Below are 13,861 nucleotides of genomic sequence, written 5' to 3' on the forward strand. Positions count from 1 at the left end.
TGGACAACCTAAACGTGAAGAGAGTTTAATAATGAAAAGTAATGGCTATGGCAACAGAAATAGTAGAGGCACTAGACTTATAGAATTTGCTTGTGAGAATAACTTGGCAATTGTAAACACCTTTTTCAAAAAGAAAATCGGACAGAGGTGGACCTGGCGCTCACCAAATGGTATGGTAAAAAATGAATTAGACTACATACTAACTAACCTTCAAAAAAATGTCCATAACATACAAGTAATGAATATCAATTATCCTAGCGACCATAGATTACTAAGAGCTACGGTAATTCTACAGTCTCCAAGAAAGTCCCGAATTACGTTTTCAAATAACACAAGAAGTACTCTTAAAAATGAGCAAGAAATACAAATTTACAAAGAATTACTTCAAAACGACTTTGAACGTCTTAAAATAGACCAAGAGATATATACAGTACAACAACTCTACGATAAAATCATCGCTGCTATAGAAAATAATCTTATAAAAGCTCATCAAACATCTAATCATAAAAATAATACCTCAGTTTTATCAGCTAATACGAGAAAATTGATTTCGAGACGACAAGAATTACATAAAATTAAACCAAAAACACGTAGTATGAAGAATGAGTTAAAAGCTCTCTATAAGCTTATAAGTAAATATATTCGCTCTGATTATAGTATCCATCGCTCATCTACAATCGAAAAATATATATTACGATCTGGAAGTTTAAAAAAAGCTAACAAGGAATTGACAACACATAGAAAGTGGATAGAAAGCATGAAAACTACTAATAATACAACCTGTAATAGAAAAGATATACTTCAAATTGCAACTAACTTTTACTCTAAGTTATATATGTCTGAAAAGCAAAGTCAAGAAATCGACAGAATAATCTCAAAAGGAACACCGTCAGAAATAGATGATATAAAAGAAACAGAGGTAGAGAGGGGAATTTCCAAATTAAAGTCCGAAAAAAGTCCAGGACCCGACAAAATAACAAACGAAGCTCTGAAATTTGCTTGCCCTTATATAGTGGCCCCCCTAACACAGCTTTTTAATATGGTATTAAAAACTACAAACACACCAAAACAGTGGAGAGAATCGGACATAATCTTGTTATACAAAAAGGGAGAACCAAATAATATTAGCAACTACCGACCTATAAGCCTGTTGCCTACAATTTACAAATTATTCTCATCAATCCTAGAAAAAAGAATCAGAAGCACTGTTGAAGCACACCAACCTATAGAACAGGCGGGATTTAGAAGAGGATTTTCGACCGTAGACCACATACACTCTATAGAAATGATCATAGAAAAGTACCAAGAGTTCCTTAGGCCTCTCTACTTCGCATTTATTGACTACCAAAAGGCTTTTGATACTTTATACCATCACGCAGTATGGGAATCTCTACATTCACAAAACATAGAAGGCGCTTACTTAAAAATTCTACAACACATATATCAGAATTGTAATAGCAGAATAAGACTAGAAACGACTGGACCTGCTATACCCATCAGAAGAGGACTGAGGCAGGGAGACCCTATCTCTTCGACAATTTTCATAGCAGTGTTAGAATGGGTCATTTCCAAACTAAATTGGGAGAAAGTAGGTTTAAAAATTAATAATCAGTATATAAGCCATTTAAGATTTGCTGATGATATAGTCCTCATGTCAGAAAGTGTTACAGAATTGCAGTTTATGATAAATACTCTATATTCAGCAAGCCAACAAGTAGGCCTCGAAATAAACCGTAGTAAAACTAACGTAATGACCAACAGCATTAAGCATTCATTATACTTAGGTAACGAAACACTAGAGTATGTCGACACCTATACTTACCTAGGCAAGCAAATATCATTTAAAAAGGAAAGAAACGAGCAAGAAATAGAAAGGAGAGTTTCAACAGCGTGGAAAAAGTTTTGGAGTTTAAAAGAAGTTTTTAAAAGCGACATGTCTATAAAAATTAAGCAGAAAGTCATGGACATGTGCATACTCCCTTCATTAACATACGCTAGCCAAACTTGGAAGTTTACAAATAGAATAAAAAACAAAATAAGATCATGTCAAAGAAGTATTGAAAGGAGTATATTAAAAGTGAAAAGAATACAGAAAATACCACATAAAATTATTAGGAATAAGACGAATATAACTGACGCCTTACGTCATTGCAAGAAACTAAAGTGGCGTTGGGCCGGTCATATAGCTAGATTGACAGACAACAGATGGACTCATATATTGACTACTTGGAATGGCCCAACAGGTACTAGAAATAGAGGTAGACCAACAACCAGGTGGGCAGACGACATAATACAGGTGGTTGGTAAGCAGTGGATGAATACAGCAAAAGATAAGAATAAGTGGAAATCACTAGAGGAGGCCTTTACCTCCGGATAGCGGGGGGTTCTTACTTAGATTAGTCACAAAAGTTAAATTAAATGCATTATATTTTTTTTATATAAAAGTTATGAATAGTTTATATACATTTCCTTGTAAGTAGGTTTAGTAAGAAATAAAAGGTTTTTTTATTTTTTATTTTTATTTTTATTTTATTTATTTATTATTATAAAAATTGTCGATAATGTACAAATATACAAGTTTTTATTAACATTCGAATAGATTAAACACGTAACGAGTCAGTCTACACACACGTCACGTTGAATAACTTCTAACGATACAAATAAATAAAGTAGAAGTGTAACTATTTGTACGTTAAATTAAGAAGTTCCATTTTCTAAATCTATTAAAATATTTGACTATTTAGCTACATATGAAATTATATGAACCTATTTGATAGGTTTTTTTTTACAAAACATATAGAAAAAAAAATTGAAAAAATCTGCGCGCGGTAACACACACTTTTCAAAATTTTCTTTCAAATATTTCGCAGACATGTAGATTTTGTCACTGTTTTTCCTTTGTGATATTATTTTGTAAAATTAACCTAAATCTGATTTTAGATTGTGATATCATGATTTCGCCACCATATTTTAAGGGCAAGCGGCAAGGTTAAGACGGAATTTCGTAACACATTTGGAACTACGCACATTATGATATTAGTAGGTAGGTACATGCTACAACTGTAACCACTCAAGTTCCCAGAGTCTGACCTCGGTAAGTTATTATCTCGCGTTAGTGTTGCAACTGTTAGGTACGTACCTATATATTAACGTAATATAGCTCTATTCCGTCAAATTTAAATTTTACTTGTGTTCTCAAAATGTTAGACATTTGTTTGAGGACTATTATATTTTTATAATAAAATTTAATTTTAATCCCTGTATATTAATGCATACTCCGATTACAATGGAATAAATTATAGGTAACAACAAATTACTAATAAATTCAAAGATTTCAACCGGGGTACTTCGGGGGGCATATTCTGAATTTGTTCTTCGTATTATCTGGATGATTATGGCCTCTACTATGGTACTAATCTTGTACCTATATTTGATACAGAGCTTACTTTTGATAAATTTGCTTTATTAAAACCAAAACCTTAAATAGACATTATCACCTGCTTGTAACACATTATATTGATTATTAAAATTAAGTACCTACTTACATTATCTGTGTACAATGTTGATATTTTTATTATCAAAGTATTATCGTATTAATAACATTTTTAAAGTATATATAAATCGTTTTACATAACGTGACTAGGGTCATATAGATATACATTTCTGTATTAGTTCAAAGTAGGATCAATGTACTAAAGAAAAATAGGAAGCTGTGAGGATACAACCTTATATTGACTACCATCAAATCGAATTCTATATTGATTTATTTTGTATTCAATAATGAGATTTATGAAGAAGGAATTCTCTCTACTCATCCTACTAATCTATTACTACTAGAAGGACGCCCGTCAAATATCTTTCATCCACATTGAATAAAAAAAGTATATTTTAGTAGTAGATAGTAATTAAGAATAAAAAGAAAAAATATATACACGTGTAATTAAATAGATAAGCTCTTTCCTTGAGAAGTCACTGAAAAATAAATTGAACCTACATACTACATACATGCTCCATACATAAAAAAGTTACACTTTGGGTCGTTATTTTTCCTTGGAATCATTTCTTAGTGATAATTTAGTTGTGCCAGTTTACCATTTATATTTTCAATTTATCCTAATGCAATTCTAGCAGTAAACAAGTATCGTAGGTAGGTGTGATGACGTCAAAGCCAAGCCCCCAACTTTGCAATTCATATTAGACTCTTGTCGCCCTTGTAAACTATTAGTGATCGGCATACCAAATAACCATTTCATTTTTTCAGTACGTATATGTGTTTCATTTTAAGAATAAATAGTTAATATTTGTATTATATGACATAATAATGTACATAATATGGTAATTAGGTATTTATTGAATCATTTATTCAGGAAATATTTTGAATAAATATTTAGTCATAATATAGTTTACAATTTATATTCCCACACTCATGTTTTAGATGGTTAAAAATGTTAAATCTATGTTTGTGCATAGCTAACCATTACTGGCATATGGTAATCGAAAGTAATAATATTTATCACATCAATATGTTTTTAGTTTTAAATTGAGCTAGTAATTTCAAGCGCCATAATAATATAAACTAAGTTTCAAAAAACTGTATGCGACTCTAGAACTGTACGATTTTTTTTATTATAATTCATACATTTTAAAATAATGGCACTACAGGTACATAAAAAATTATAATTTTACTATTTATAATTATGTGTAAAAATGTATAAATATATTTATAAAAACCTTATAATTTTTAAAATATAAGTAAAAACAAAAACAGTCTGATGTTTACTCTATTTGTTATTTTAATTGTTGTCTCAAAATATAATATTAGTGTTTCTTACAATACCCTTGTAGTGTAGTAAACTTATGGCGACTAAAATGATTGTGCTTTCCTGATTTACACTTCATTTCACATCTGTTAGGGAATCTTTAGAAATAGGTTCACTTTTCCCAATTTCGCTAAATTATAATTTATATTCCCCCTAATTATATTTTATACTATGGCTTGTACCTTTGGTGGAACACTAATGAGTACAAAAAATATAAGAGTATATTATCATTGTTTCAATACTTCTCAGGTAGGTAACTAGTTACTCGGTCGCTGTCCTGTTCGTTTTGACCTTCCCAAAACATAAGCGAATCGATAAAGGAATTTAAGAATAAATTAAATAATGGCGACGAAAAATTTGCATAGCTTTCAATGTGACTGGACTATACCAGAATTTTACGATGTGCCCTCAACTTTTTTTTATCTTTTGGTTGCGTTTTTGGAACTATGAAATACATATTATTTAATTTATAATGATTATAATATAAAGCTTAACTCTGAACATGCAATTTCATAATATTTGATTCTCTTTGGGCACTTATTTTTATAATGCAAAAATAGAACAAATGGGAAGTACTAAAGTAGGTGCATAGTTGCATTTCCATTTGCGCAATGTTCTATTTACATCTTAACAATTCAAACCTGATATTCTCAAAGACCATAAGTGGAACGAGAAGGAAAAAACTTGCATATTCTATCATAAGTATCCACCGTACGGCATGCATCAATTAATTATCATTTGAATATTACACATACCTATACTACCTACTTCCCATACATCTAGTTACGAGAGGAAGACAATGCTCACACTGCTCACTTGGCACCCTACGGATATGCAGCGATCGAGCTACCCACAATCGTATTGCCATTACAAATAGAGCAGATATTCAACTGGAGATACTAAAAACGCATTACCTAACTTGCCAAGAATACTCATTCTATTTAAATAATGTAGAATTAGTAAATAAATTGTGGTTTTTATACAATTAACAATTTTAAAGTCAAAATCGTTTAGAAAATGCTTGTTTTATAATTTCGATCTATTATTACTAAACATAATATTCATGTTTCTGATATCAAAAAATATAAATAATTATAATTATTTCTTTTTAATTTTAATTATATATTGTACAATTAACAATTTTAAAGTCAAAATCGTTTAGAAAATGCTTGTTTTATAATTTCGATCTATTATTACTAAACATAATATTCATGTTTCTGATATCAAAAAATATAAATAATTATAATTATTTCTTTTTAATTTTAATTATATATAAATAGGCGGACGAAACAGTATCTTTACTATTTTATTTTTCGATTGATTTTCTTATATGAATGATAACTATTGATTTTAGTGATATAAAATGTATATAAAATATTAAAAATATATAATAGATTCAATTTCGTGAACTGGGCGAAAACCTGTAGTAATAAAATTTTATTGTAAACTAATTGAGTCATTAGTAAGTAATAAGTAGGTAAAATAACGAAACATGAATATAAACAACATACATTAATGTTAAATCGCAAGTAGACTACCGAATCACGCTTACTCTATTAAAAATAATAAAGAAATACTACTTACTTTGTAGGCTTCGATTTCATCCAGACAGGTAGGGACAATCCATCTTTAAGTTCGGGATCACTTGATGCCATATTTGTATTTTTTATAACTGCGCAATATAGTGAAGAGTTCAGGTATGAATGACAAAACTGATTGAGAACCAGACAGCACAGTCGTAACTCAAGACACGGTACGCGAGACTGAATGCTTAGCTAGGTAGGTTTTATCGTGAGCAGAAATGATAAGACTAAATCGGTTGCCAACATAAAGAAAGTGAACTACTAAATATGTTAGTACTAAAATTATATTAAAGAAGAAAAATAACTATATTTGGTTTAACTGGAGAACTCAAGACACCCTTTGGGAGGCACTCGACTTTAAACAGAGTGATGATGAAGACATCTGTAACAAAATATTTTTCAATTACAATTTATCATTCAGTCTTTGCAGATGTTATGCATATTATAGATCTTGTTATAAGCTTGTTTAAATTGTTATATACTCGTACTAGGTAATATCTATGTAAAATTCATGTCGCTTATAATGTCGAATGGTACAGAAAATTAGCACACGTATGAAGTATGGATGATAAGTGCGCTGTTCCATCAGAGATTGCTAGGTAGCTTAGCTATGGATGTGTGTCAAACCCTAATAGAGTTGCTCGATTTTTTTGCTAGTAAATTAACATGGCATTGGCGGAAATGGATTCGACAACGCTAGGATTTTTATTCAAAGGGATACGCTAAAGCTAAGGCTAAGGACCAATGTAGCTATGTTCAGAGCAGAGTTATAGACCACCTACTACGTAGTTAGCGTTTGTTACCCGGTGTGGCATAGTTATTTTTTGTAGTGCATCTTTAGAGGACATGGGACATTAGCATGGGTGGAAGCAGTCAAATAGTTTCGTAACTTAACTTTGACTTCGCTCGCCTTATCTAAATACTCTCCCACATATTTGGTGGTGGAGCACCCTCCCAGCAGGAGATATCACACCTAGAGATGGGCAAAGGGTTTAAACCCATCGGGAATAAACCGGGTTTTTACCCGGTCGTTGGGAAGAAATAGGGTTTAAACCCGAAAATGGGTTTTTATTCGGGTATTTACTATTTTCATGCATATCTATCCTTTTTTAAGCGCAATTATTACTTTGATGATGATACTGTACTAAATATACACTGTAAAAAGACATTTACAGCGCCAAAATGCCATTTTATCACGCCATTATAGAATCAGACTTAAGTAAGAAGCCAATCAGCCTATGATTTTGATGCAAATTTCAAACAAAGTCCACGTCCCGTTGTTATTCTAGAATATAATATCCTCTGGCCGCTATAACAACAAATACTAAAAATTAAAAACATCAAAATAAATGGGAGACGCAATACAAGGACCCGCTATTTTTCGGCATATTTCGCTTTATCTATTGAACCGTAATACGTGGACAGTTCAAATTTTCACAAGACATTTACGTCTATGGTAGCTATGAAGGAAATATATGACAATTGGGTGGTACGGAATCCTCGTTGTATGTTTCCTTGATAAAAAGTAGTATATGTCGTCCTCTGACAGTACAGTATACAAAATATTTATTATAGGGTGAAATTTTGAAATGAGCCTTCAGGACCAAATCCTAAACTATAAGGATCAGCTAAAAAAGCTGAAGAGACTATGCCATGATGGAATAATACAGGGTGTGATTTTTTTTTAAAATGAACTTCTATTCCCGGATTTTCAAAAAATCTAATGATGCAGTTTTAGTTTTTCTCACAATTGGCCTCGTAACTCCTTTCAGTTTTTTTCAAACACCTATCTATGAAAAAATGACACTTTGGTATTTTAGACAAATATAACGTCACCTTAACTGTCAAAATTTATCTAACCAGATCCGAATGTATTAAAAAGATTTACAAACATACAAAATATGCGCGAAAAACATAATCCTTCTATGACAGTCGGGTTAAAAGTAGGTAAAACCCCAGAAATAAAACATTAAAAAATGCAAAAAACGTACTAATTACCGTAGAAACTTCTAGTATATCTATTCAATGAATATTTGAACTATTTTAAAAACTGTCTACAGATTTTATGAAATCATTTTTTAATACCCAAATAAATACCCTGTGGGAGGATATAAACGGGTACTTATCTCTAATCACACCCAATATACTCCAATATAAATCCAATACTGTAGTTATTATACCATTACCACTGTCATACCCTTAACCATTTATTTTAGGTTACACTTACACACTTAAACTAAATGCAAAGCTAATTAATGCCTTTATTATGTATCTAATTAAACCTTAATTGCATAGCTTCATGTTTTGCTAATCTATTAGCAATATGGCAGAAATACCAGCCACCAAAATGATTGACACTCATTATTAATGCTTCTGCAATATCTAATTAACTGTAATTTTAAAGATTTTATTATGGATTAGTTGTATCAATCAATCATGAAATTATTTGACATTTATTAGCTGTATTTTATATGCTAAGTGGGCTAGGCATCTATTATTTGATTTAATTAATAAAAAACTATTTCTATGATCGAAGCCCCAAGTACTTCACTTGTCAATTTATAATCACCTCACCCCAGAGATCACACCCAGAACCTGCTGGCAGATAACATATAGATTTCTATAACACCGGATGGATAGATGCATAGAAGACATCACAATCCTTACTAATATTATAAATCCGGAAGTAACTCTGTCTGTCTGGTTGTCTCTTCTTCACGCCTAAACCACTGAACCGATTTTAATGAAATTTTGTACAAAGATAGTCTGAGATCCGAGAAAGGACATAGGATAGTTTTTATCCTGGAAATCCCACGGGAACTAGGGATGGCGATCTAAGATCGATTAATAGTAGAATAGACCTTTTGGACCAAAAAAATCAATTATTTTAATCGATATTAATAAGGATTGAATCGTAAACTATGCATTTGATCAAGTGATGAGTTTTAACAAAGTTGTTGTCCATGAGCCCACAAAGTTTCAGAGTTCAGTTCACGTTTCAGAGTTGGTACGACCAATTTTCGCCATGGCGCCACTGTCATTTCAATGAAATGAAATTCAAGGTACGAATTTTCAGTTTTATGTATGTTAGTATGTCATATTTATTTTCTTTTAAACGCGGGCGAAGCCATAGGAAAGAACTAGTTAGCTATAAATTTAAATCCTGGCAAGGCCTGGAATCTAAACAAAGGCACTTGGCATGAAAAGAAAGTATAATAATGTTGTTCTATGTACAAATTTAATGATTATTTTGATAAGAATGAGCAATAATTGTTTTTTTCAGCATATCCAGTACTTGGTACCAAGAGTTTATTAGTAGTAGTAGTAGTAGTAGTATTTAGGAAATATTCTATTATTGTATATATATTATATATTTATTTTGCTACAAATCTTTGAATTGGTTTTCATTATCATTCAACTGACCACCCAAAACTTCAGTTTCGGTGTTGGCCAAAACAAGAGGTTTGTTCAGTTTCTGCAATATTTTGGCTTACCTGAAACTTTGTTTAGTGAATTATAGGGTTGTGTTTGGCTTTATTAGGGCATTTATCCACGAGCTCCTTATCCACTTGACCTTCAGTACATCATTTTGGTTATCACCTAACTCTTTTCAGGTACCTAAATTTTACTACCAAATTTGAGTTTTCACATCTACCCTGTGGCTCTTGATGAACACATGGACATTACGGCCAAATTAACACTAACATTATAATTACTAGATTTTTCAAAAATAAGTCATGTTTGTTTTAGTGGTGATTATTCAACCTTGCTTTGCCACCAATTTCGTTATAAAGGTCAGTATGTTATAAAATGGAACAATTCTATGTACTTTCAAAATCATTTCTATGATTAATTAATGATGCTTGGAGATGTGTACATAAAGCAGTAATAGTAAAAATAATCATGTAAAATGAATATAATCAGGGTAGTAGCACAAAATATTTATACCAGTTTCAATTAGTAGGAAGAAAATTATTTATAACAAATTTAATACTATTCTACCATTCAACAGCTGCATGTGATGGTCAATATAATATAAAATATACTAAATGACGGACTACCAACATAAATAATGCTTCTAATGCTTTGGTATTAAAATCAAAAGTTCTTATGCAAACCATGACGTAGAACCACGCTGGACAAAATAAACAAGCAATGATGTATTCTTATCACTAAACCCATTTCAAGAATAATTGATATACTCACGATTTTAACAGGAGTTGATAAAAAACGATAGCACATCATCTTTAAAAATAATTAAAGTTTTAGCACGCCACACGACATACAACGAGACGAAATATTATTATTTCTTTTTTTTAATACTTTGCTAGCCTGGTTCATTTCGCGTCATTGGATTATTGTTTTTCAGCCAACCTAACACTTTCCCAAAAAGTGTCAAGTAGCCAATTAAGATAAATATTTTATTTTGCCAAATTTCCTTTACTTCCAAATTCATTTTATTATAATTGGTTTTGTTAACAAATAAAAAAGGGAAAATTTTGTAATAAAGACATGAAATTATTTACTCTGTTGTAATTGTCTTTATTACATCTGTCTGCCCGAACATCTGATTCAATTTGATGCTGTCAGTCAGTGTATGAAACGTCACTCTTATGTCAGTCGGAATTCTAACAAAAATATTCATTTTAAAATTTATTACTTTGTTTTTACCGATACTAGAGGTCCATAAATGTAAAAAACAATAAAATTCTTATTCGATAGTGATATATCCAATTCAAAATGGCTAGTGATGAGCCCACAGATTTAGATTGGGTGCAATTGCGCCGTGAAATGGGCACAACACACTATACCGAATCTACTGGTGAAAAATTTGTCCGAAAGTTTAACGAAAATCCCTTCGTTCCTATAGGTAAAAGCAGTTCAATGATACTTATAATATAATGCGTTTAATATACTAATTCGTAAATACCTTTGCAATACATCATCTTAATTAAATTTAAATTCCAAAATTTTCCAACATCAAAGTAAATAATATTATGCAATTTTTTTCCAGGATGTTTGGCGACTGCGGGGGCATTGTCATACGGTCTGTGGTGTTTCCGAACTGGCAGAACTAAGCTATCTCAACAGATGATGAGAGCGCGAATTGTGGCACAAGGCTTTACTATCACAGCCCTTGTGGTTGGAGTTATGATGACAGCTGGCAAAAACCTTAAATAATATTGTTTTGAAATAGATACAGTATAATTTATTTTCATGTAATAAATAATATTTCAATAGTTTAACACACAAATGTAGTTTTACTCCGGTGTTCTAGTAATATATTAGAATCCACTAAAGTGTCCACAAAACTGGCATTGTAGTATTTATGGTGATCCCTATGTACTAGTAATAAAAGCAAAGTAGCATCTGATATTAAGTGATCATTGTCGCTGTATTACATGAAAATCTTAACTTAATAATAACTTCTAGATTAAACATGTGTTACCTTGAGGACTTAAATTGACACATATATAACATTTGATATAACTTATTTCCAATTTGGGACTACACCATTGACTACCAGATATGCTGCAGGCTGTTTTCGCAGCTTTCATTAGATATATTATAAGCACAAAAAGCCTTGTTTTAGGAGAGACATTCTATACATTATTCTATAAATTTCTTTATATCACGGCGTGCGTAAATTGACGTTTTACGCACGCTTCGCGTGCGCAAAACCCCCATTTCCGACCCCGTAATATAAAATTTTATACAACACGCGGACGAAAAATGTTTTTCTGACTCGTGTGATTGCAGTCCTCGCCTGCGGCTCGGCCTGCAAACTCACACTTGTCAGAAAAAAATTTTTCGTCCTCGTATTGTAATGTACTATTAACTGTATATAGATGGAAATGATATAAGAATGTATTATTTGATGCTTTAAAATTATTTTGATTTTTATTTTCCTTGTTATAAGTTGTTTTTAGGGTAGTCATAAAAAGCAAAAATATCATACAAAATAGGAATTTTTAGTCAAATTATTCCTTTTTACATAATATATAACAAAATTTAATAATAATTTACTGTATATGTATTACTGTTAAAAATTAATATACATTTTCGCAATTTAAGTCCGCAATTATAATTTTGTGAGTAAATTTTACTAAAAGTTAAATTAACAATCGCAGCTATATAAAATATATTAAACAAATAATTTATATACTTTTAAACCACTTATCACATCGTTTTACATTGTAAAAAATATAAACAATTTTATTAGTGTTTGAAATATTTTTTTTTTAAATATTTAAAGGATCAATAAAATATGACACATTTGAACGCCGCCATTTTACGCGCTCTTTGAATGACGTCACGTAGCGTGATTTGTATTGATATTGATGATAACTGTATACACATAAAGGTATTATTAAACGTTTTCAGGTTTCATCGCTATTTACATCATGGGAAAGGCTAAATAACCACTTTATAAATATTTCCTAGAGTTATTGTGCAAAACCACTACTATAAATACATTATATAGTGTTTTTTCTTTTGCAAAAGATACGAAAATACGAAAAATGTGGTGCAAGATTATAGGAAACAGATAAAATATCTCCAAAATCGCATTAACATTTGCATTAACTGTAACAAACAATAATTTTAGATAAATAATTTTAAAATATTGCATCAAAGTCTATCATTTGAAACACACAAAATGCATTATAATCTATACCAGTGGTTCCCAAAGTGTGCGCCGCGGCGCCCTGGTGCGCCGTAGAAAGTAAAGAGGGGCGCCGTGAGTCGATCCTCTAATCATTGGACACCACAAATATTGGCGTTTTGGTCATCGATTCAAAATGAATATCCAAATTTAACATCCAAAGCATTAAAAATTTTCATTCCGTTTGCAACATCATATCTATGTGAAGCTGGGTTTTCAGATGTAGCTGTGATAAAGAACAAATATCGGATCAATGTGGAGCAAGAAATGAGAATAGCAGTGTCAAGTGATATTCCCCGCTTTGAAAAACTGCGCGGAGATCACTTAGCTCACCCTTCACATTGATTTGACTGAATAAATATCGTATTTTATTTTTGTTATCCTCAAGTCTTTCTTGTTGTTTTCCGTTTAAATTATTTTATAATAACGTATTGTACAATTTCATATTGTGGTGTTTTAAATTCGTTTCGGTCAACCTAAGGTAACTACTATTATTGTAGTTACCTATTTCTTTCGACTGTCTTCTTCAAATAGTAGTTAGGACAGGGCACAGGGCGCCGTGAAAGAATATTAAAATTGTAACTGCGCCGCGGGTTACAAAAGATTGGGAACCCCTGATCTATACAAATAAAAATGAATTTCCGTTCCTTAGTCTCGCTAAAACTCGAGAACGGCTGAACCGATTTGACAAATTTTAGTCTTGAAATATTCGTGGAAGTCCTGGGAAGGTTTAAACGATGAGAAAATATAACAAAATTGCAAAGAAAATACTAAAAACGACAATTTGATTTTCC

At 31.3% G+C, this 13,861-nt stretch overlaps 2 protein-coding genes across 2 annotated transcripts in view; one reads left to right on the forward strand and one right to left on the reverse strand.

Annotated features, from left to right (window-relative positions):
• LOC140744865 (uncharacterized) overlaps positions 1 to 10,767 on the reverse strand; it is a 30,121-nt gene extending 19,354 nt beyond the window's left edge. The window contains exons 1-2 of the mRNA XM_073076557.1: positions 10,610 to 10,767; positions 6,405 to 6,785 (exon numbers count right to left, since the gene is read on the reverse strand). Of these exons, the coding sequence (XP_072932658.1) occupies positions 6,405 to 6,475 (71 nt within the window). The 5' untranslated portion in view covers positions 6,476 to 6,785; positions 10,610 to 10,767. The remainder of the gene's footprint in view (positions 1 to 6,404; positions 6,786 to 10,609) is intronic.
• Positions 10,768 to 10,986: 219 nt separating this feature from the next.
• LOC140744867 (HIG1 domain family member 2A, mitochondrial) lies at positions 10,987 to 11,657 on the forward strand. Its single transcript, XM_073076559.1, has 2 exons — positions 10,987 to 11,273; positions 11,418 to 11,657. Exons 1-2 carry the CDS (start codon positions 11,144 to 11,146, stop codon positions 11,582 to 11,584), a joined length of 297 nt encoding a protein of 98 aa, XP_072932660.1. The 5' UTR covers positions 10,987 to 11,143; the 3' UTR covers positions 11,585 to 11,657.
• The last annotated feature ends 2,204 nt before the right edge of the window (positions 11,658 to 13,861 follow it).

Source organism: Epargyreus clarus, unplaced genomic scaffold (assembly GCF_041222505.1).
Source record: "Epargyreus clarus isolate Ecla_fem2 unplaced genomic scaffold, WU_Ecla_fem_2.2 ptg000009l, whole genome shotgun sequence".
In the NCBI taxonomy this organism is placed as follows: Eukaryota; Metazoa; Arthropoda; class Insecta; order Lepidoptera; family Hesperiidae; genus Epargyreus; species Epargyreus clarus.